Source organism: Myxine glutinosa, chromosome 6 (genome assembly GCF_964187855.1).
Source record: "Myxine glutinosa chromosome 6, kmMyxGlut1.1, whole genome shotgun sequence".
NCBI classification, from domain to species: domain Eukaryota; kingdom Metazoa; phylum Chordata; class Myxini; order Myxiniformes; family Myxinidae; genus Myxine; species Myxine glutinosa.
Window position 1 is genome coordinate 59,219,398 of NC_136266.1, and position 24,362 is coordinate 59,243,759.

At 44.3% G+C, this 24,362-nt stretch overlaps 1 protein-coding gene across 2 annotated transcripts; it reads left to right on the forward strand.

Moving 5' to 3' along the window:
- Positions 1-1,886: 1,886 nt before the first annotated feature.
- Positions 1,887-22,609, forward strand: LOC137429828 (sorting nexin-2). Of its 2 annotated transcripts, none has more exons than XM_078779902.1 (15): positions 1,887-1,986; positions 2,190-2,286; positions 5,488-5,624; positions 6,040-6,127; positions 6,233-6,276; positions 6,376-6,523; positions 6,696-6,774; positions 8,767-8,842; positions 8,980-9,093; positions 10,434-10,527; positions 10,653-10,858; positions 11,060-11,203; positions 18,471-18,551; positions 18,677-18,748; positions 22,368-22,609. In XM_078779902.1, exons 2-15 carry the CDS (start codon positions 2,250-2,252, stop codon positions 22,416-22,418), a joined length of 1,371 nt encoding a protein of 456 aa, XP_078636028.1. In that variant the 5' UTR covers positions 1,887-1,986; positions 2,190-2,249; the 3' UTR covers positions 22,419-22,609. The 2 variants fall into 2 exon arrangements, with proteins under 2 accessions (XP_078636028.1, XP_067976217.2); XM_068120116.2 differs by having other exon boundaries at positions 1,901-2,094.
- The last annotated feature ends 1,753 nt before the right edge of the window (positions 22,610-24,362 follow it).

A 24,362-nucleotide genomic window follows, 5' to 3' on the forward strand; every position in this document is an offset into this window, starting at 1 on the left:
GATTTGTTAGAAGATAATGAGGGATTGTTAGAAGATGATGAAGGGTTGCTAGATGATGGATTGTTAAGAGATGAGGGATTGCTAGAAGATGATGAAGGGTTGCTAGATGATGGATTGTTAAGAGATGAGGGATTGTTAGAAGATGATGAGGGATTGTTAGAAGATGATGAAGGGTTGCTAGATGATGGATTGTTAAGAGATGAGGGATTTGTTAGAAGATGATGAGGGATTGTTAGAAGATGATGGATTGTTAGAAGATGGTGAGAGATTGTTAGGAGATGAGGGATTTGTTAGAAGATGATGAGGGATTGTTAGAAGATGATGGATTGTTAGAAGATGGTGAGAGATTGTTAGGAGATGGGTATTGTTAGATTATGAGGGATTGTTAGAAGATAATGATGAGGGATTGTTAGAAGATGGTGAGAGATTGTTAGGAGATGGGTATTGTTAGATTATGAGGGATTGTTAGAAGATGATGATGAGGGATTGTTAGAAGATGGTGAGAGATTGTTAGGAGATGGGTATTGTTAGATTATGAGGGATTGTTAGAAGAAGATGATGAGGGATTGTTAGAATATGATGAAGGGTTGCTAGATGATGGATTGTTAAGAGATGAGGGATTGTTAGAAGATAATGAGGGATTGTTAGAAGATGATGAAGGGTTGCTAGATGATGGATTGTTAAGAGATGAGGGATTGTTAGAAGATGATGAGGGATTGTTAGAAGATGATGAAGGGTTGCTAGATGATGGATTGTTAAGAGATGAGGGATTTGTTAGAAGATGATGAGGGATTGTTAGAAGATGATGGATTGTTAGAACATGGTGAGAGATTGTTAGGAGATGGGTATTGTTAGATTATGAGGGATTGTTAGAAGATGATGATGAGGGATTGTTAGAAGATGGTGAGAGATTGTTAGGAGATGGGTATTGTTAGATTATGAGGGATTGTTAGAAGATGATGATGAGGGATTGTTAGAAGATGGTGAGGATGGATTGTTAGAAGATGATGAGGGATTGTTAGAAGGTGATGGATTGTTAGAAGATGGTGAGAGATTGTTAGAAGATGGGTATTGTTAGATTATGAGGGATTGTTAGAAGATGATGACGAGGGATTGTTAGAAGATGGTGAGGGATTGTTAGAAGATGGTGAGGGATTGTTCGAAGATGGTGAGGGATTGTTAGATGGTGATGGATTCTTCGAAGATGAGGGATTGTTAAAAGATGATGAGGGATTGTTAAAAGATGATGAGGTATTGTTAAAAAATGATGAGGGATTGTTAGAATGAGCTTTTAAAGAACTCGATTTTCCTCACTGACATGTAAGACAACACCTCACCTTCCACACCTCGCCTTCTACACCTCACCTTCAACACCTCACCTTCTACACCTCACCTTCAACACCTCACCTTCAAGGCTTCAACACCCCACCTTCAACACCCCACCTTCAACACCTCCCTTCAACACCTCACCTTCAACACCTCACCTTCAACACCTCACCTTCAACACCTCCCCTTCAACACCTCACCTTCAACACCTCACCTTCAACACGCTACCTTCAACACCCTAACCTTCAACACCCTAACCTTCAACACCCTAACCTTCAACACCTCAGCTTTAACACCTCACCTTCAAGGCTTCAACAGCTCGCCTTCAACACCTGCGAGGGTTTCAGAGTATGGTGGTTTCGTTTCACACCTGTTAGTAGTACAGCCTCGTTGTGATGTATGTAGACAGGTAGCCCGTGACCCCTCGACGCTACCTTGTGACCGAGTTTGACACATGATCCCAGTGGCGGTTTCTCTGTGTCGTTCTGAGGAACTCCTTCCCCGACTCCCGTCATCATCAAACCTGATGACGTCATAATTTATCCTCCCACCGCCCCTTCCCGGTTTATTTCCTGGGATCTTCTGTTTCGAATCCTGATGGAATGACCGTGTGCTCAACGGGACACAGAGTGACAGTTTCGCGCTCGATGGTCTCGCATTGTAAGCCGATCTTGTTACGACAAACGTGTATTACATGTCTCTCTGTTTACAGTTGTGTCATGTTATGTAGATACAGAGCGCACACTGCAGGATCGTTTCCGTGATCTGGTAATACACATACATATTATATACCAAACCATGTGTTGTTTTTGCGATCGTGTTGATTGTAACGAGTGAAGTAAATCTACTGTTCCTGATTCCAGAGCTCATTGCACGATTCTTCATTGAAGAGAAGAGAGACGTGTGTGCCGCGCCCTGCGGAGATGGAATCGGACGGAGATAAGCTCTCTTATGGGACAGGTGTGGTGTGGTGGGGTCACGGGAGGTGTGGGGTGGTGGGGTCGTGGGAGGTTGTGGTGTGGTATGGTCGAGGGAGGTTGTGGTGTGGTATGGTGGTGGGAGGTTGTGGTGTGGTATGGTGGTGGAAGGTTGTGGTGTGGTGTGGGAGGTTGTGGTGTGGTGTGGTCGTGGGAGGTTGTGGAGTGGTGTGGTCGTGGGAGGTTGTGGTGTGGTCGTGGGACGTTGTGGTGTGGTATGGTCATGGGAGGTTGTGGTGTGGTGGGGTCGTGGGAGGTTGTGGTGTGGTATGGTCGAGGGAGGTTGTGGTGTGGTATGGTGGTGGGAGGTTGTGGTGTGGTATGGTGGTGGAAGGTTGTGGTGTGGTGTGGGAGGTTGTGGTGTGGTGTGGTCGTGGGAGGTTGTGGTGTGGTGTGGTCGTGGGAGGTTGTGGTGTGGTGTGGTCGTGGGAGGTTGTGGTGTGGTATGGTCGTGGGCGGCGTGGAGTGGTGGTGGTGGGCGGCGTGGAGTGGTGGTGGTGGCGGGTGGTGGCGTGCGGCGTGGAGTGGTGGTGGCGGCGGGCGGCGTGGAGTGGTGGCGGCGGGCGGCGTGGAGTGGTGGAGGCGGCGGGGTGGAGTTGTGGCGGTGGGCGGCGTGGAGTGGTGGAGGCGGGCGGGGTGGAGTTGTGGCGGCGGGCGGCGTGGAGTGGTGGTGGCGGGCGGCGTGGAGTGGTGGCGGCGGGCGGCGTGGAGTGGTGGTGGTGGCGGGCAGCGTGGAGTGGTGGCGGCGGGTGGCGTGGAGTGGTGGCGGCAGGCGGCGTGGAGTGGTGGAGGCGTGCGGCGTGGAGTGGCGGCGGGCGTCGTGGGGTGGCGGCGGCGGGCGGCGTGGAGTGGTGGCGGCGGGTGGCGTGGAGTGGTGGCGGCGGGTGGCGTGGAGTGGTGGCGGCGGGCGGCGTGGAGTGGTGGCGGCGGGTGGCGTGGAGTGGTGGCGGCAGGCGGCGTGGAGTGGTGGAGGCGGGCGGCGTGGAGTGGCGGCGGGTTGCGTGGAGTGGCGGCGGCGGCGTGGAGTGGCGGCAGGCGGCGTGGAGTGGTGGCGGCGGGCGGCGTGGAGTGGTGGCGGCGGGTGGCGTGGAGTGGTGGCGGCGGGTGGCGGCGTGGAGTGGTGGCGGCAGGCGGCATGGAGTGGTGGAGGCGGGCGGCGTGGATTGGCGGCGGGCGGCGTGGAGTGGCGGCGGGCAGCGTGGAGTGGCGGCGGGAGGCGTGGAGTGGCGGCGGGAGGCGTGGAGTGGCGGCGTGGAGTGGCGGCGTGGAGTGGCGGCGGGCGCCGGCGGCGTGGAGTGGCGGCGGGAGGCGTGGAGTGGCGGCGGGAGGCGTGGAGTGGCGGCGTGGAATGGCGGCGGGTGGCTTGGAGTGGCGGCGGGAGGCGTGGAGTGGCGGCGGAGGCGTGGAGTGGCCGCGGGAGGCGTGGAGTGGCCGTGGGAGGCGTGGAGTGGTCGCGGAGGGGTCGCGTGAGGCATGGAGGGGTCGCCGTGAGGCTGGGAGGGGTCGTGGGAGGCGTGGAGGGGTCGCGGGAGGCGTGGAGGGGTCGCTGGAGGAGTGGAGGGGTCGCAGGATGCGTGGAGGGGTCGCGACCTTTGAGGTGTGTTGGGGTTGTACTTGTAGGAGTTCGCATTCTATGGGGTGACGGGGGTGTTTGCAAAAGTTGGACCATGTCAGAGTGAAGGAGCGACTGGAGGGTGATTTGGATAACATTGGTTCGGTGTGGAGTGTGGAAATGAAAGGCACATTTAGGTGTGAGGTTGTTGGGTGATTGGTGGATGGTTTGAAATGAATACATAAAACCATTTGTATAGAAATAATGTAGTCTGTACATGACTCTCTACATTAAATTAAGTAGGGAGGTCAGTCGGCTCATTCCAATTGCATTTCAAAACTACATGGACAATGGGTAGTAAGTAATAATGAGGGACTGAAAATTAAGACAACAAAGTAGAGCGGTTTCTGTGTAACTGTGTCTCTGCCTGTCACTCTTCATAATTGCTATAATATATTGTCATGGCTTCGGGGCCAGGTGGACTCACGAAGTGGTTCCTCAGACCCACTCCCCGACAACAGAACCCGAAACCGACGGACCATGGATAATTCTGAGACCTGACGGGCTACTTAGCAACTGCGGACGCCTGTTGGGGCCACCAAACCTAGCAGGGTCCTTGTGCCTAATTATCTCGTGTTACCTTTCTGGTGATTTGGTGTTCCCAACTGAGGAACCGTGCATTCGACTCCACACCCTCTGCTTATTTTGTATGGCCGAGCAAAACTGTGGGTTGGAGCCGGCTAAACGAATGGAGCAAATTAGTGGGGTAGCCTGGGGAGGACGAAGCCTGGAGTTGGCTTAACTGTTAAGGTAGCTGGCTTGAGATGTTAGGGTTCTGAGTTTGAGCCCCTGTTCTGCTGTTGAAATAATTCCAGGTGGGACCACTCGGCCAGTCATCCTTCCTAGGTTGGCAAAATGAGTACCAGCTTACTGGTAAGGGGGCATTGCATCAGTGGCACAGTCGCGTTTCCAGAAAAATGACGCCAAGCAGCCACAGGCTGCATACGAACCACCACACCCCAAGGACAGACAGGCACACCACTCTCACACTGTGAAAGTATAGTAGAAGAAAAATAATATAGAGGAAAGAATGATGCTTGGTTGCGGCCCCTCATTTACCCCATGCAAACAAGCAGGCATGCGTTGGTCCAAATTAAGGGTGAGGGTGAGGGAAGGGAAAGGGAGGGGGGGGAAATGAGGTGGGAATGTCGGTGCGGTGTTGTGTGTTTCTGGGGCCCCCGCGCTTGAGGAACTGCTTCGGTCACCCAGATGGATTGGCAAACCACCCGTGGTTCAGCTAACAGGACCGGCTTTGTACACAGGTATGCCTTGTGAATGGGAAGGGCTGCAGACAGGATTAGCTTGTGGACAGGAATGGCTGCAGCTCTTGTCGGAGTTCAGGCAGATGGCAGAGGCTCTGTTTTGGCAGCCATACAATGTACAAAGAGCAGGGACCTGTCTGGGCACACATACTCATGAAATAACTAACTGAGTGTTTCTTACTTGTCTGTGAATGCTCTGCCCAGTGTCCATTTCCACAGCCGTAACAATACAATATACACATATAGGCTTACAATGTATTCATAAACTTCATCAAATATTCATAAACTTCTGTCCTTCTCCTCTCTAAAGATCAAGTTGTTTCAGAAATGCAAGATGAGATATCCCTTGGTAGTCCAGACCAGACTGCTTCTCTATCACCTGTGCGCTCTGCCCTTTCATCCTCCACCATTACCACCCAGCGACCTGTCAGTGGCATCAACGATGAGGTGGGGTGGTGGATAACGGGGTTGAAGATGTTGGTGGAATGCAGTTTTTTTGTTTTTTTTTGCTGTCCACCAGTTGGTTGGTTCTGTTAATACTCCATTGCAAAAACGATGCATTTCTCATGTGAGGTATAATGGCTGCTTCAAGAATGTCATCAGAAACCATGATAAATCATATTTCTGAAGACATGTTCTTCTGCAGATGCCAGGAGAAATCAAATAATGTTTTTGTCAGAAATAAACCAAGGTGATTGGGTTGACGAGGCAGTCTAAACATTTTCAACCCTCATTTGACAGGAAGACAATAATTTGGCAAAGCCACCCATCTCAGCCTTTACAGAAAATAAATTGATGAGTAAGGAGCACCTTGGGTTGGAGGGAAACCTCAGGTTTGAGTGGCTCATTCATCTGTCTGCAGGAGCAAGATGAAGATGAAGAAGAAGAAGAAGAAGAAGATGAATATGGGCTTCATTTGGAGATATCCGTTACTGAACCAGAAAAAGTCGGTATGAAATTAAACTGTTTTGTGAAATCATGAGAAGTTGTGTAGTTGAACCATGCTTTAAGCAAGTGGTTGTGTGGTTAAAAAAATGTTTTGTGGTGGTTCTCAGGGGATGGCGTGCACGCTTATATGGTGTACAGAGTATCCACAGAGGTGAGTGTTCATGAGCAAACGTGATATTTTGCTCGATTTCCATCTGCTGTGAGTTTGTGGCATAAGGAATGGTGGTATTGTGGTGGTGTGATGGGACAGAGTGGTGGTGATGGCGGTGAAGGCTCTGATGTAGCAGTTACAGTGAAGAGGAGATTTAGCGATTTCCTCGGCCTACACGATCGACTGTATGCCCGCCATAGCCCTGCCGGTGTCATCGTACCTCCGGCGCCAGAAAAGAGCGTCATCGGTGGGTAAACAATTTATGATTGAAATTGATGACGCCATCAAGGCACAATATAAATATGAATACATAACAACAGTATAAGTACGGAGTACCAGCTAGTTGACAGGTGTACGTTGCAGGATTTTTTTGGAGATGCCATTTGTTGCTCGTGTGAGTAAAACGCATTTCTCGGCAGGTATGACAAAAGTCAAGGTGGGAAAAGAAGACTCTTCTTGTGTTGAATTCACGGAGAAACGGCGTGCGGCTCTTGAGAGGTATTTTTGGCGCTGCTTTTGTTGTTTACATTTGTCATTTGGTTGTTCAAATAGGGATCCATTTTGTTTTTACGGCATAGCCTATTGGAGTATTGGGGAAAACCGTCTAGAACAGTGTTGATCTGTTCGTATGTATGTATGTATGTCCCCTCAAACCTACACCAATCAGAACTGAGGATCTGGTCACATGACAGGGGTGATGTGATGTCATGACGGTGGCGGTACGACAGCTGGCGACACACTCCGCCATTTTTATTCTTGCCGTATGCCGTTCAGGCCGGACATACCGTTGAACCTGTCATGTATCGCAATCTGCATGCTCTACCTTGACGTTTTTCATTCAGTGTGAAACACAAACAAACATCTATCTATAATTCCAGTAATCTCTGTCTGTACGTTTGTACGTTTGTACGTTTGTCTGTTTGTCTGTGACCGCTGTTTCTCGACAACTACCGGTCCGATATACTTGAAACTTGCCAGGTATATTGCTGGGGACCCGAGGATGTGCCTTTTCAAGGTTTGAAATTAATCGGACAAGTACTTACCGAGCTATGGCGATTTAGCCGTTCGCCGTTCGCTTTGCCGTTGCGAATGGACCAAACCATTCATGTAAATAGAGGGGGGGGGGTTCTGTGGTCGTTCGCTTTGGCTTTGCGAATGGACCAAACCATTCATGTAAATAGAGGGGGGGGTTCTGTGGTCGTTCGCTTTGGCTTTGCGAATGGACCAAACCATTCATGTAAATAGAGGGGGGGGGTTCTGTGGTCGTTGCGAATGGACCAAACCATTCACATCGAATCATCGAATCACATCGAATGGACCAAACCGTTCGCTTTGGACCAAACCATTGCATGTAAATAGAGGGGGGGGTTCTGTGGTCGTTGCGAATGGACCAAACCATTCATGTAAATAGAGGGGGGGGGGGGGGTTCTGTGGTCGTTACTGCCACGTGGTTTCAAAGTTTTTTTTTGTTGTTGTTGTTTGCACGCATGTTTTTTTGCACCCACGTACGGGCACGCCCTAGGATGTTTACACACACACACCCCTACACAAATTTTTTTTTTTTTTTTTTTTTGGCAAGGAACGGGCACCCACGTACGGGCACGTCCTAGCTTATATATAGTACGGGCATGCCCTAGTATCAAACACATGAAGTAAAACACATGAAAATAAGGATCTTTTATAACACTCGATTGTTATCGTGGCTGTGGTTGTTGTTGTTTGTGGGTTTTTTAAGTGTAGTTTTATATATTTTTATATTCCTTCGCAAAATATCACTATATCGCAAAAATATCACAAAATATCACTTCGCAAAAATTATATATAATTTTGTATGCTCGTTCCGTGTCCTTCTAAAGGGTTTCTACTGTCGTATAATAATAAATGGTTCCGTTCAAACTGCTATGTGAATAAACCATACATTAGCGTTTCTTCCTCTTCTTCAAACTTCCAAAGAAGCTTTTAAAACTGGCAAATTCATGATTAAACAAACGATTTTTTTTATCGCGTAGATGTTTGGTTCCTGTGTTTACAGCGTTTGTCTCTGTATGTATGTGTGTCCCTCATATTTATCCGACATATTGGATGAGTTTTATAGCCGACAATTACGCTTCTGAAAGGTACCGTATGTAATATGCCATTTGGCTTTGCCAGTTCTGTTTCTTTCAACCCCCTTTAGCGAACGTTCATATATTACGTCATATACCTGATTGGGGCAAATTATCACACTTGATGATTGTGGGGAACTGAAATTATGACAACATGGTGATTATATATGACCAGGGGGGGGAGGCACAGACAGCTTAGGTACTTCAAAATAATTTAATACTTATATAATTTGCTAACTGGTATCTCCAGCCAGGTCATACTATCCTCTTTAACTAAAGTATCAAACAAGCCCAGCTACGCCGCTGTTTGGCTTTCGGTCTTGTTTTAGGTAAAACACAGCAGGTGCGACTTTGTTTTATTCTACCATTAACCTGATGTATGCAGGTATCTGCAGCGGACTGCAAGGCATCCGGCACTTGCTCATGACCCAGACTTCCGGCATTTCTTGCAAAAGGAAGAGGTAACTCCAAGTATCCAGAGTCCTCTTATATCGACGCAATGCCAATTGTTGCTCAGATAAATTGATGATTCCCCTCTCGACCCCCTGTACACATTTTCACCCTGAACATGACGCAACACCTGTTCTTCTTTGCCCAGCTCCCCAGGGCGGTGAGCACCCAGGCCCTGAGTGGTGCTGGGATCCTGCGCATGGTGAATCGAGCTGCCGATGCAGTCAACAAGATTACAGCAAGAATTAGTGATAACGATCCCGTGAGATTTGATTCCCTTTTTTATCACATTGATTAACTCGCTAATATACTGTATGTATCCACAATGTCCCCTAGACCTGGGGTCAGTTCAAGTTTTAAATGAAGTTAAATTACCTTAACTCTATTTCTGTAATTATTATCTCCACCACCAAAGGTGCACGGAGGTTATGGTTTCACATGTCTGTCTGTCTGTGAGGAGGATATCTCAAAAGGTTGTGGGTGGATTCGGGCGAAATGTGGTGGACAGGTTGGATGCGTGCCAAGGTCGAATTAATTTGATTTTGGTGAAGATGCGGATCCGAAAGTAGAAATTTTAAAGCAATTCTTCACCATTGAGTGATGGGGCTAAAAATGATGCGGACGAATTCGGATGAAACTTGGTTGGGTGTTTGACAAGGAAGAATTGATTCGATTTTGGTGAAGATTGGAATCCGGATACGAGGATTTTTAATTTTATTTTCAGTGATTCTTCACCATTGAGAGATTGGGCCAAAAACTATACATAGCATGACATCTCAAAAGGTTGTGGACGAGCGATGACAAAACTTGGTGGATGAGTTGGGTAGGTGACAAGAACAAGCCGATTAGATTTTGGTTCAGGTCCGAATCCAGATCCAGACTATCAGTGGGATAGAAAACGTAAACTAACCAGCCTGGCGGAGGTATGCTCTCTACCGAGTGCCTTTCTAGTTGTTTTTATTAACCCCCGACCGGTTTCACCGGAGCGCACTCCAGGTTTGCTCTCCGTCTGTCCCTCTGTCTGTCCCACCTGTGGTTTTCTCGACTTTTTTTTCCATACCCTTTAACATATGCAACTGAAACTTGGTAAATGACTTTATTATGCCAAGATGCAGAAAAAGCTAGAGTCTTGGGGGGCACTTCACCAATTTTTCACGAAGTTATGCCCTTTTTAGACTTAGAAAACATTCCTTATTATACATGGAGCAGTTTTCGAGACTTTTCCCCTTACCCTTTAACAGTTTAACATATTGAACTGAAACTTGTTGCATAGCTTTATTATGATAAGGTACAACACTTGTTTGAGTTTCATGGTGTTTCATCAACATATTTAATGTTATGGGTTTACTATGCAAAATAGTGCGACCAGTAGGGGAAATGGGGCCCGCATGGCTAACCCTCACTCTAGCAGGGAAAATGGCCTTAAAATGCCTTGTTGTTGTTGTTGTTGTAGGGAACATGTATTGCAATGCAATTCTCCCTCTCATTTTTATCCTCTTATATCTTCGATTTACATCCTTTAGTGTGTATGCATATTGCATATGCTCATGTGTAACTATTGGTGGAATACAGTCCAAGTTTAATAAATCATTATCCACTCAGTGGTTTGAGGAACAGCTGCAGCAATTCGAAGAAATGGAAAACCAGTTGAGAAAGTTGCACGGGGGCCTGGAGTACCTGGTTCAGCACCGTAAAGGTGAGTGACGTTCGGCATAGTACAACAGCGCACTATAAGGAACACTTTGTATGTCATGCCACGGTGAAAAGACTTGATCAACGAAAAGACAATATAATTAATTTTTTGAGTGCATGAGCGTGCAGAGGCATCACAGAGTTCACTGGGTCTAGCACGCAGTGCCGCCATGTTGGGGAGCTCTGAGGAACATACGGCACTCTCACGTGCGTTGTCCCAACTCTCCCAGCTCGGAGAAAACTCTGCCACTCTCCTTCATGAGCAGGCTCTCTCGGATACAAACTTGTTGTGTGACCTTTGTGCGGAGTACATACGCCTGCTAGGTTCTGCAAGGGTGAGTGAAAATCATTTTATTCATAATTTGAATAAATTATTCTTGCGAGTTAATTTGAGGAATGCACCAAGATATGGATGAAACAGAGGAAATAGAGTAATTGCAGAGATAAGGTATAATATGGTACCTCTAGGACCTAATTTGTGGAGTCGGCATACGTCTGAGTGAGTGAGGATGTATGTGTGGTTGTTTTGAGCACAGGCAGCATTTGAGCAACGACTTCGCTGCTGGCAACACTGGCAGGAAGCTCTAGCATCACTGCAGCGCCGGCGTGAGGCCGAGTCAAAGCTGCAAGCCGGAGGAAAGGCAGAGAAATCTGAGCAAGCTCGAGTGGAGATGCACGAGGTGAGGAAACAATTGGACACAAGTTGAGAAAAAAGTTTTAATAACCTTTGAGCTAGGTAATAGGAGTAGTAACTAAAGCCAAGTACCAGGGAATGGGGTAGAAGTCTCTACAGGGCATAACCAAAGGCAATCACAATCACTAAAACCCTATGTGTATTGACCATGTAGGTTTACAAAAGTTTGCATTGGCTTTACAGATGTGCATATTCAGGCCGTCCCCCGCGCAGCAGGAGACAGGGTTTTGCAGTCACTTATGTGTGTCTGTGTGTCTGTCCGGGCCGTAACGTTTTTACCATTTGAGCTTTTGTCATCAAATTTTCAACAGAGCTTTATTATGAGAACATGGAGAAAACAAGTTAATAATTTCGTCAAAAGGTCAGGTCAGTGTCACATAAACCATCAATCTTCATCCCATTAACCTGAAATTTTAAGAATTTTCATATTGGGTCACTGAATTGGTTCACCAATCAAAAACTAGAAGCCACTTTTTACGGTGTAGCCCATCGGGCAAAGTCGTCTAGAACAGTGTTTGTGCATCTGTATGTCACCTCAAACGTATACCAATCAAAGCTGAGGATCTGGTCACATGACAGGGTGATGTGATTACGTCTGATGTCATTACAGCGGTACGGCGGCCGACTCTCCACACCGGCATTTTGATTCCAATTTCATCGAGGCCGAACATATCGTTGACCTGTCATATATCACAATTGCCATGCTCTACCTTGACGCTTTTCATTCAGTGTGAAACACAAACAAACCGATTGTTAAAATGACCATCAAATGCCATTTCGGACAAATTAAGCCCAGGTTTCTTATTAGAGTAGTGTATCGTTTCAGTAGTATCGTTTTTGTAATAGTAATATAATAATGTTGTGTGTCTGCCCTGTAGACACAACACACAGAGCGACACGGATGACCAAACGAGCTTTAACTCCAAGGCGTTCAATTCAATGGCGGACCTTTGTTACACGCGAGGGAAAGGGGAATGACGAACTTACCTGGACGGCTTCCACCCTACGTCTTCGAACCTGCGATAATCAACTCAAACCTGACACGGAATTAAAATGTACAAAAATACCGGTTTTATTGAAGAATGCACAGACTCGAATACAAACAAAGGGAAAAATAACTGTGAAAAGAAATGCATTATTTTTGTGGGCACTTAGCTCCGAGCTGCTCTTGAACCTCGTCAGGAATCGTCCAAACCCCCTTGTCCTTTGCGGGAACAGCACGCTTTGCTGCGCAGCTCGAACTAGACCTCCTGTGCAGTCCGTGTCTCTCGCCGCCAAGCGCGAAGTCAGCAGGCCGCGCCCGTCCACTCGTCTCTGCTCGTCAATCAATTCCCCTTGCGCAGGAGCGCTATGAACTCCGACCACTCGCCGTGAACTCCCGAAGCAGAGCGAGATATCAAATCGTGACCATTCACTGCCAAAGCCAGAAGATGCGAGGAAGTGAAGAGGGACAGCCAAGAGGTGAAGTCAAGAGGAAAAGAGAGGCAGTCTAGAGGGAAGAAAATGTCGGGCAGAGCGTTCTTTTATACTCCAGGCTCTGACGTCATCCGTGCCTGCTCCACCAATCCAATCGTCCCATCTTAGCAGTCCTTGCTTGAACCAAATTCCGGACCAATCACTGCTCTTCGGGGCATGGCCTTATGGCCATGTATATTTTTTTTGTATAAAATTTGTATATATTTTTTGTTTTTTAGCTGTTTTCATCATGTTTAACATCCAGAAGAAGTCTGAATACAAAGTGGATGACGATGGGCTGTGCATTTTCAGATTTTTTTTTTGTATGCTTGGTCAAGGCTCGTTCGTGTAAGAGCTAACACATAGAACATATAATAAAGGAAGTGGGAGAAAAGGAGGGGGGAGGGGAGGAGAGGGAAGCATAACAACAGTAGGGAACAGGGACATCAGGAGATCTGTGGAAGAGAGAGGGCTGGGGTGGGGTACACGGAATAAACAAGATGGACACCAAGAGTACTTTCAGGAAAAAAAAATGGGGAAAATTGAAGGAGGTGGGTTTGTGGTGGATTAACAGAGGTAGAAAAGATCAAGGTTTTGGATGGAGGGAAGATATGAGATGGTGGTGAACAGCTGTTTTAAACACCTGGAGGGAGGCGTGGGATTGAAGAGAGTGAGGGAGTTTGTTCCAGAGGGGAAAAAGAGGAATGAAAGAGTGAAGTTGAGCAGAGAGTCTTGATTTTGGCAGTTTAACCAGAAGAGGGTTGCTGGCAGATATTGTGCGTCCTGAAGGAATATTTGGGGGACAGAGCACAGACAGAGCAGGGGGAACTAGGCCGGAGAGAAGTCGGTAGAAGACAGAAAGACCACCAACCTGCCTGTGGTGAGAGAGTGAAAGGTCTTCGGAATCGGTTTCATCGTGGGAGATACAAATGATCCTACGATATGAAGAGATACCAATGATGCTTTCTAGTTATATTTATATTGATGTAGAAAGCAGTTTTGAGTAGAAATTAATTGCTGCGTCTGAGAAATATAAGGATGTTCAACATAGGAAGAGGCCTTCAGGCCCAAAGATTTCTGCTATCACCCATGTACCCCTCTATCCCCAATGCTTCCAGGTACTTATCCAAATTCCATTGTAAACATTTCAGGGAGACTATTCCATGCAATAATTATTCTGAGCTCTATAGTTTGTAGATTTTAGCAGTTTTGTGCAGTATTCGGGTTATTACCTTCGCAAAAGCGGAAGGTTATGTTTTGATCGCTGTGTATTTATTTGTATGTCTGTGTGTGTGTGTGTGTGTGTATGTTATTCGCATAACTCAAAAAGTATTCAACCGATTCGCATGAAATTTGGTGGGATGATAGGTTATTATCCGGGAACCATTTGATTAGATTTTGGAATCGATCGGGTCAAAGGTCAAGGTCAAGGTCATGAAAAGGTCAAAATCGTCTTTTTACCATAGCGCGGTCAATTTGTGTCCAATTTGTATGAAACTAATGCCAAAATGCTTTGCTACACAGATCTTGTAGTCTTTTATTTTGGCAACAAAAGTAGCTGCGGCGAAGGTATGCGCTCTACCGAGTGCCCGTTCTAGTTTACCTATTGTGTCAAGTTTTACTGTGAAATGGCAAATCGGAAGACTACATCGAGGAAAGGATCAGCATTGTAAGACTTTCATCAAACTCCCAAAAGCGTCATTGAAGAAGAGCGATTTTTGAGTGGCATGGTGTTAAGGGGGCTTGCGACTCAGGACTTCTTTGATATGCAGCACATAGCTGTGGGCAGCATCATTTGCTGAGATCACAGCAGTACCCCCCTGTAGGTTAGAGCAGGAAATTGGAATTTGGCCTGGGTGTCGGCGATAACTCGCATGATCTTTGCAGAGGAGACTCAGGACTAAAACCTTTGGAATTGATTAAAATTCTTCCAATACCATGCGGGACGCACAATTAATTATTGGCTTTCTTGGTATGAGTGAACAAAACGAGTTGCACTGAAATAGTGACGGCGGCTAGGTTGAGCAAAAACATTCTCCCTCATTGACCCGACTTCTCCAGCATACGAAGGTAGCTTCAAAGTACCTTCACAATGACGTTTTCTATTTTACCCTCGCCAGAGGAGGGGATCGCATTTGGGTCAGTTTGGTTGTTACTTGGTGAAAGTATTTCCCCAGGTTTGTTGGACTGTAGCGTTTGTCTGTGAAACTATTTCTGCCCACAGCTTTGAAGCAACCTGAATTTGTTAATGTATGTATGTCGTGGATTCCCTAATCCCTTCGGTTCTGGAATAAGCACCTTCTGAACTCGGACCAAGTGTACAAGAGATTTATTGAACTAGATAAGATCAACATGCATGGGATTGGGCATTGGGCATTGGCTCACACAGTCAAGCCCCAATGTCATCTTAGTTCGTTCCAACTCTTATTCAGTAATATACTTCAAGGATCAAAGAAAAACTCAAAATAAATATCTTCCCAGTTTCACAGATTGGGCCTTGAGAGAAAGGCAAGCAAGGAGCTCATAGGAAGGAATGTTGACGCAAGGTCAACCAAGGACTTTTTTCCCCAGCTTCTCAAAACCAGACAGTCAGACGCGAGTGAGCCAAAATGGGTCATATTGCCCCCCATTAGTCTGAGATTCGAATGAAATCCCTTACATGTATGTGACCGGCCATGGACAGCAACATTCATTTTGGTCAGGATCCGAATCTGGAACTTTAAAAGTGATTCTTTATCATTGAGAGATGGGGCCATAATCCAATGTATAACATTATATTTCAAAAAGTTGTGTCCGTGTCATGACAAAACTAGGTGGATGAGTTGATTAGGTGACATGAACAAGCCAATCCGATTGTGTTTCATGTTGGATCCACATCCGGCCCATCAGTGGATACAACACGTGTAAACTGTTCAGCCTGGCAGAGTTATGCGCTCGACCGAGTGCCATTCTGATTCGTTCTGTTTTGCCATGTTTCGCTCTGAGTGATTTTTAGTTTGTCTGTCTGTCCACACAGAATGTGAGTATATCTTTAAATTATGCACTGTTCAAAAGTGAGTACATCTATGAATTATGCACTATTGTAAAATGAGTAGGTCTATTACTTTCGTACAATTAGAACACGAGTATGTGTATTAGTTGCGTACTATTGAAACGCAAGTATGGCGATTACGTGACATTTAAATGTCTACATACAGTCGTGGCCAAAAATATTGGCACCTTGCACTTTTTTCAAGTAATGCACCATTTCCTCCAGAAAATTGTTGAAATTTAAAAATATTTTAGTATCCACATATGTATTTTCTTGGTTTGCAGTGGAACAAAAAAAAACAACTGAAAATATTACTAAATCTTAGCTTATTCCACACAGAAATCCTGAAATGGCCCGGACAATATTATTGGCACCTTTTAGAAGTTGTTAGAAATAATAATTAGATTTCAAGCAGGGGATTCTCCTTTACTTTGGAATTGAAATCCCCTATGGTGAGTTGCAGATGCCTGCAATATAAAAATCACTCATTCAACCAGTTTGAATAGAGAAAAGGAGTCATTCTGTTGTTTTGTGTCACTGTGTGTACCACAATGAGAATGGAGAAAAGAAAGAAAACCAGAGAATTGTCTGAGGAGGTCAGACACAAGATTGTAGCTAAGCATGGACAATCTCAAGGCTACAAGTCCATCTCCAGAGACCTTGATGTTCATGTATCCACCGTATGCAATGTTATCAGGCAGTTTAAGGCCCATGGCACTGGAGCCAACCTCCCTGGATGTGGCCGCAAGAGAAAACTTGATCGAAGATTGCAGTGAAGGATTGTTTGAATGGTAGAGAAAGCACCTCGCTCAACTGTCAAACAGATTCAAGCTGACCTCCAGACACAAGGTACGACAGTTTCAACTTGCACCATCCGTCGCCAACTCAATGAAAGGGGATTCTGTGGTAGGAGACCCAGGAGGACTCCACTGCTGAGAGAGAGACATAAGAAAGCCCGACTGGAGTTTTCCAAAACACACCTGAACAAGCCAAAATCCTTCTGGGAGAACGTCCTGTGGACAGATGAGACCAACTTACAGCTTTTTTGCATAGCACATCATCTCTATGTTTACAGAAAACAAAATGAAACCTTCAAAGTAAAGAACACCTTCCCTACAGTCAAATATGAAGGAGGTTGTGATGTTTTGGGGTTGCTGTGCTGCACATCATCTCTATGTTTACAGAAAACAAAATGAAGCCTTGAAAGAAAATAACACCTTCCCGACTGTCAAATATGGAGGAGGTTCAGTGATGGTTTGGGGTTGCTGTGCTGCCTCTGGCACTGGGTGCCTTGAACGTGTGCATGGCATCATGAAATCAGGAGATTACCAAGGCATTTTGGAGCGCAATGTTCAACCCTGTGTCAGAAAGCCGGGTCTCTGTCGAAGGTCATGGGTCTTGCAGCAGGACAATGACCCCAAACACACTTCAAAAATCACCCAGGAATGGTTCAATGCAAAATGCTGGACTGTTCAGAAGTGGCCAGCAATGAGTCCAGATCTAAATCTCATTGAACACCTGTGTGGAGATCTGAAAACAGCAGTTGGGAGAAGGCACCATTCAAATCTGGGAGAACTGGAGCAGTTTGTACAAGAAGAGTGGGCCAAACTGCCAGTAGAGAGGTGCAGGAAACTCATTCATGGCTATAGGAAGCGCTCAACTGCAGTTATTTTGTCCAAAGACTGTGATACCAAATATTGTCTCGAGTGTCAATAATTTTGTTCATGACAGTATATTGATTGCATGTTGTAACGTATGACTTGTGCAACACCGATACACAAACACCACACAAAATTCCTAGCAAGGGTCTGCATTCTTTCTACCTCAACTTTCTACCCGATTCAAATATGATTGTTCTTTCTACCTCAACTCGGTCATTACCTCCACCACTGAAGGTGGATGGAGGTTATGTTTTCACTCTTGTCTGTCTGTGAGCAGGATATCTCAAAAAGTTGTGGATGGATTCGGACGAAATTTGGTGGACAGGTTCGGTGTGTGATGAGGATTAATTGATCAGATTTTGGTGAAGATTCAAATCTAAGATTTTTAAAAAGTGATTCTTTATCATTGAGAGATAGGGCCTTTCAAAAACTTATGAATGGGTTATGAAAAAACTTGGTGGATGCGTTGGGTCTGTGATGAGAACAAACCGATTAGAGGTCCCGATGCAGATCCGGCCTATTGGTGGGATACAAAACAAAGTATTCAGTCTGGTGGAGGTATGCGTTCTTCCACATACCGTTCTAATGTTCTTTCTGATTTGTTCACTTCAAGTTAATCAATGACCTTGACTGGTGAGCTGGTGTTTGTTGCATTTGCTGTACGAGTGAAGCTATTCATGCGAGTCTGCTCTTGTTTACCATTTCATCTACACATTCAACATACTGTAACTTGCACATCTTTGCGAAATATTGTCGATTCCAAAATTTCACTTTTTAAATGATTCAACTCGAGACTCCAGAACATGCGATTTGAGACGCGGTATAATCTATCTTTTTCTGTTCCCCTGTGCCGGCGAAGGAAATCCAAGAGGTAAAAATCTTACACCTGCTCTGAGAAAACTTTTCCCCACTACCTCACATGATACGAGTTTCCTTGGTGTGTTTTTGCATGTGGAGATTGTTCATGCAATGCATCTGCAATGTGTTGTCATAAAATCTATGCTATTCCATCAAATTTTGATGTGCAAATACCACCATAATAATCAAGGTCACATGACTGCTTTAATGTAAATTACGTTTCTTTCGTTTTTGTCCTCGACCAACAGTGGCAATGCAAGGTGCACCAGGGAGAGCAGGATTTTGAAGCAATCTCCAAAACCCTCCGCAAAGAGGTAGCCCGTATTGAGGTCAGGACTCCAATCCATCTCCAAGACTATCGTTATGCATTGCTTGCTTCAACTCTCAAACCAAGCTACGTTTCTCCATGTAAGCCATGCCAAAGGCTCACAATGAGCTGGGGTTGTACCCGCAGGTGGAGCGTGTGACAGATTTCAAGACTGCGGTGGTTAAGTACCTGGAGTCGCTGATCCACACTCATCAGCAGGTTTGTGTGGGACATTGGCTCGTTATGGGACTGGAATCTTGGGAAGGATATATTGACTGAAGGAATACTACTTTAAGCTTGATGTTAGTATGAGAGTTGCCTTAAAAAAAAAAAAATTGAGGCTCATGAGAGGTGTTCGTACGAGAGGGAGAGAGAAAGATATATAGATATATATATATATATATATATATATATAATGTATATATGTATATATATATGTATATATATATATATATATATATATATAAATGTATATAGGTAGGTATATAGGTATAGATATATAGGTATATCAGTCACTATGCGACCTTCACATGAAATTCAGATTACAGATACCATATAGGTATATATACACAAAGAATTAAGTTAAGCACCCCCCCCGTTTTTTTACAACCTCGCACATTACAAGTTTGTTGTCGTCAAAACAGTGTAATATACCCATGATATTGCTATATTTTCTGGAGAAGTGATATTATGGTCACATAAAAACATAACAATCATGCCGTTTTCATTATTTTATTCTGAATAATTTCAGGTGAAATTTTTTGGGAATTTTAGGCATATTTTCACCTCAATTTAAGTATGGAGCTATAGGTCCATCACGGACAGTGTGGATGACGTATATGTTTTCTAACGTACAGTCATTGTTCTGAGAAGACCTCTAGCGATCTTTGCGTCAATAACGTGTGTAGGACCCACGTGATCGGATCACTACTCAACCCAACTCAACCCTACGAGTGCACTCCTCTGCATTTCATCAATGGATAATTGCTAATGTCATACCAATCATTATTTGATCTCACATACCTTAGAATATATGCCAATGTATACATATACACAAAGAATATATATTAGGGGGTGCTTACCTTAATTCGTTGTGTAGGGGTGCTTAACTTAATTCTTTGTGTATATATACAGTCACATGAAAAAGTAAGTACACCCCATGTAAAGTTTAGACTTTTTCAACACATTTCAACATACAGCTATTTGATCTTCATTTCAACAATATTGATAGATAATGGTGATATAATATAACAAATATCATGAAACATTTACATTTTCTAGTCCATTGTATAATTTAAATAAACATAAATGCAAATGTCGCAAGTGGAAAAAGTAAGTACACCCTTGGCTCTAAGAGGTGGTATTGCCCCCTTTGGCAGAAACAACCTCAAGTAGGCGTTTCTTATAACTGTCGACCAGTCTCTGACATCGACTGGGAGAAATATTAGCCCACTCCTTCATGCAGAATTCTTTCATCTGTGCGATGTTTGAAGGGTTTCTTGCATGCACAGCTCGTTTCAAATCCCCCCACAACATCTCGATGGGATTTAGATCCGGGCTTTGACTTGGCCATTCCAGAACCCTCCATTTCTTTCTTTTCAGCCATTCCTTGGTGGATTTACTGGTATGTTTAGGGCCATTGTTATGTTGCAAGGTCCACTTTTGGTTGAGCTTCAACTTTCCGACAGATGGCCTCACATTATCCTCAAGCACCCTCTGGTACAATGAAGAATTCATAGTGGATTCTATGATGATGAGCTGCCCAGGCCCTGATGCAGCAAAGCTGCCCCAAACCATAATATTTCCACCACCATGCTTTACAGTTGGTATCAGGTTCTTGTGGTCAAATGCTGTCCTTGGTTTTCGCCAAACATGTCTTCTGGTACTGTGGCCAAATAGCTCTACCTTTGACTCATCTGTCCAGAGCACATTGTTCCAGAAGTGCTGGTCTTTGCCAAGGTGTTCATTGGCAAACTTTAGTCTTGCCCTGATGTTCTTTCTGGACAGCAAAGGTTTCCTCCCGGCACACCTCCCATGTAGATCAAATTTGTGCAGCCTCTTTCGAATGGTAGACTCGTACACTTTGACATCAACAGTGGCAAGAGCTACCTGTAGGTCCCATGATGACATTCTGGGGTTCTTGGAGACTTCTTTCAGCATCTTGCGGTCTGCTCTCAGGCTGAACTTGCTGGGGTGGCCTGGCCTGAACAAGTTGGCAGTTGTTTGGAATCTTCTCCACTTGGAGATGATCTTCCGGACAGTCGAATGATTGATTTCAAATTGTTTGGAGATCTCTTTAAATCCCTTCCCAGACTCGTAGGCATCTATAGCCTTCTTTCCGAAGGCCTCAGAGAGCTCTTTTGATCTAGGCATGGTGATGCCGCACACTTCAACAACAACTAGAACGGGCACTCGGTAGAGCGCATACCTTCGCCGCAGCTACTGTTCTGTACTTGGCATGGGAGTGTAGGGAACAGAACAACAAAAATACGATTTTGACCTTTTCGTGACCTTGACCTTGACCTTTGACCCGATTGCTCCCAAAATCTAATCAAATGTGTCCCGTATAATAACCAATCATCCCACCAAATTTCATGCAATTCGGTTGAATACTTTTTGAGTTATGCGAATAACATACACACACACACACACACAGACATACAAATAAATACACAGCGATCAAAACATAACCTTCCGCTTTTGCGAAGGTAAAAACGCACATTTTGCAAGGTCGTGACCCCCCTGACCTTTGACCCCCAACCGCTAACAAGGGTAATGTCTTCACTGGGTCATGTCGTATATCACAAGATCGGGCATTGAATTCTGAACATTTTGGCATTAGTTGCATGCCAATTGGATAAAAATTGACCGTGCTATGGTAAAAATACGATTTTGACCTTTTCGTGACCTTGACCTTGACCTTTGACCCGATTGCTCCCAAAATCTAATCAAATGTGTCCCGTATAATAACCAATCATCCCACCAAATTTCATGCAATTCGGTTGAATACTTTTTGAGTTATGCGAATAACATACACACACACACACACACACAGACATACAAATAAATACACAGCGATCAAAACATAACCTTCCACTTTTGCGAAGGTAAAGAGCAAACCAAACGAAATGTCTGAGGTTTAAATAAGACAGGTTCCTCCAAGATCCTCTCTAACTATGTTCTAATCATTTGCACCTGAGCTGGTGTACCTGATTCTAATTTTAGGTATTTGAAGTAGTGATAAATGTAGGGGTGTACTTACTTTTTCCACATGCGAAATTTGCAGTTATGTTTATTTAAATTATACAATGGACTAGAAAATGTAAATGTTTCATGATATTTGTTATATTATATCACCTTTATCAATATTGTTGAAATGAAGATCAAATAGCTGCATGTTGAAATATGTTGAAAAAGTCAATACTTTACATGGGGTGTAATTACTTTTTCACGTGACTGTATATATATATGTATATAGATATATGAAAGATTGCATGAAGATTTGAGCAGAGTTGAGATAAGTAGTTCATGTACGACTCTGGAAAGCAAATTTTGATCCATATTTTTAACTTGCTCTCCACTGTGGGCAAGGCCTTCAAACAATCACTATGTGGTGGTATGTCCAGGTCTAACGTTTCCCGAAACCGATTGACCTTTTAAATTTTTAATCAAAATGTAGGCTGACAGTTGCTTTGATTCAATCACTTATCCATTACATTTAATGCAAATGTGTTTTAACAATCCCCTGTGTTGTTCCCACTCGTCTCGCTTTTCTCTTTCCTTTAATTCACCCCCTCCCTCACCCCCCTGCCCCGCCCACTCGCTGGGCCTCTTTCAGGTACTCACATGCTGGGAGATTTTTCTACCTGAAGCAAAAGCCATTGCCTGATCGTGTTGCAGATTGCGATTTAGTGATTCGTTTGAGGTTCGTGTTGTGATGGTTATGGAATGAGTGTTGGAGTTATAACTACGGAAGTTCCAAAGGAAACCAACCCCACTTTAGTAAGGGTAGTGTGCACTCCGATCATGAACCAAAAATGGATCGTTTTACATATTAAATAAAGTGGCATCATGATGACACGTTATTGCTGCAGCGTTTTTATTTTTAGTGGTTTCACTGAATTGTGTTTCAGCTGGACTGGAGTCCCAAATGGATAATGTATTGGCTTTAGTTAAATTTGGACTTGAGGGCCACTCCACTAACAGTGGGACTGGCAAGGCTCAGGTCACTACCTTTTGTAGCTTCAAAGTTGGTTCCATTTTTATTTTTATTTTGTTTATAGGGAGGCAATCACATCCCTGCCTATGAAAATCAATGTTTTCTTTGCTTTTCAGATGGATCCGTTGGGTTGGCTGGAGACCCTGTGCATAAAACTGCTGGTACTCATGATAACCTCCATCACTGAAAGTGGACGGAGGTTATGTTTTCACACCGGTCTGTTTGTTTGGCTGTCTGTCTGTCTCTCTGAGTGGGATGTCTCAAAGTTAAATTGATTCGTTTGAAACTTGGTGGACAGGTTGGGAATGTGACAAGGATGAATCGATTAGATTAGTGAGGTACCCGTGCTACGCATGGGTGGGAGGCCAGAAGCAAACAGATAATGCAGAAATGGCGAATGCTAAAGCATGAAACCAATACATTCCACATTCCCGTAACACCTTCAGTCGCATGTCAAACATGGACAGCAAGTTCGTGAAGGACTTCCATGAAAAACGTACCCGTTCACAAACAAATGGGTACGTTTGTTCCATACACAGTCAATGGCGAATCTGCATATGGCGATCCGCGAATTCACGTTTAGAAAGTAGAAACCATCATGGCATTTTATCATTCACTTGAACTCAATATCTTTTTTCATTCCAAACAGCATAATTCCAATCACAAATTAAATAACATTAATATAAAAAAATTAACTTTTAACAATATTCGTGACATAAACAAATATTTAAATCCTGATGTGAAGTTCCATAAGGTTGGGTGAACACAATTACGAATTCAAAATCGTAATTGTATTCACTCAATTCCAATTGTTAATTGATACTTTAACAAAACGATTAACACGATTAACGTTTAACGATTTAACATTATGATTGAATGACGGTTGTATTGGGATATTAATCAAACCCGCGCATTGCGTAGTCTGTCCACTTCCGGATTTGCTGCAGGTTCGTAATTCTCATCAAAATCTAAACAGTATTTGTAGAATTTCAATAAAAGCCACATCACTGTTCATATCGGTAAATATTATTCCATTGTGTTTGGAAAAACTAGAAAATTGGAAAACTTGGAAAAACAATATAGCCTATTTTACTCCAGGGCATCCCAGGATTGCCCACCCAAAATATCGTTGCGATCGGTTGAGCCGTTTTTGCGGTACCTGCGAACGTACAGACGGACAGACATTTCGTGAATTATAGTAAGATTTTGGTTCAGGTCCTAATCCAAATCCGACCTATCAGTGGGATACAAAACAAACTGTTCAGCCTGGCAAATGTATGCTCTCGACCGAATCCCGTTTTAGTTTATTATGTAAGTGACTCAATATTAATGGTCCTTTTCTTCATTCCAGGAGGCCTGATGACTGAGACTGAACTACAGTAATGGGAAGAAATCTAGTTAATAAGGAGAGAAAGTTTGAATCTCACTCGTCAACATAGGCTGGGCAAAATGTCTCGAACATGGAACGGATGATGGCACATTAAAATGTCCTGTATTTGGGTTATAATTTGAGCAAAAAATAATGAAAGAAAAAAAACGCACCACATTAAAAAATCTGCACACACTGTCAAAGCTCAACATTCACTTTTGAAATGATGGGAGAACTGACATGAA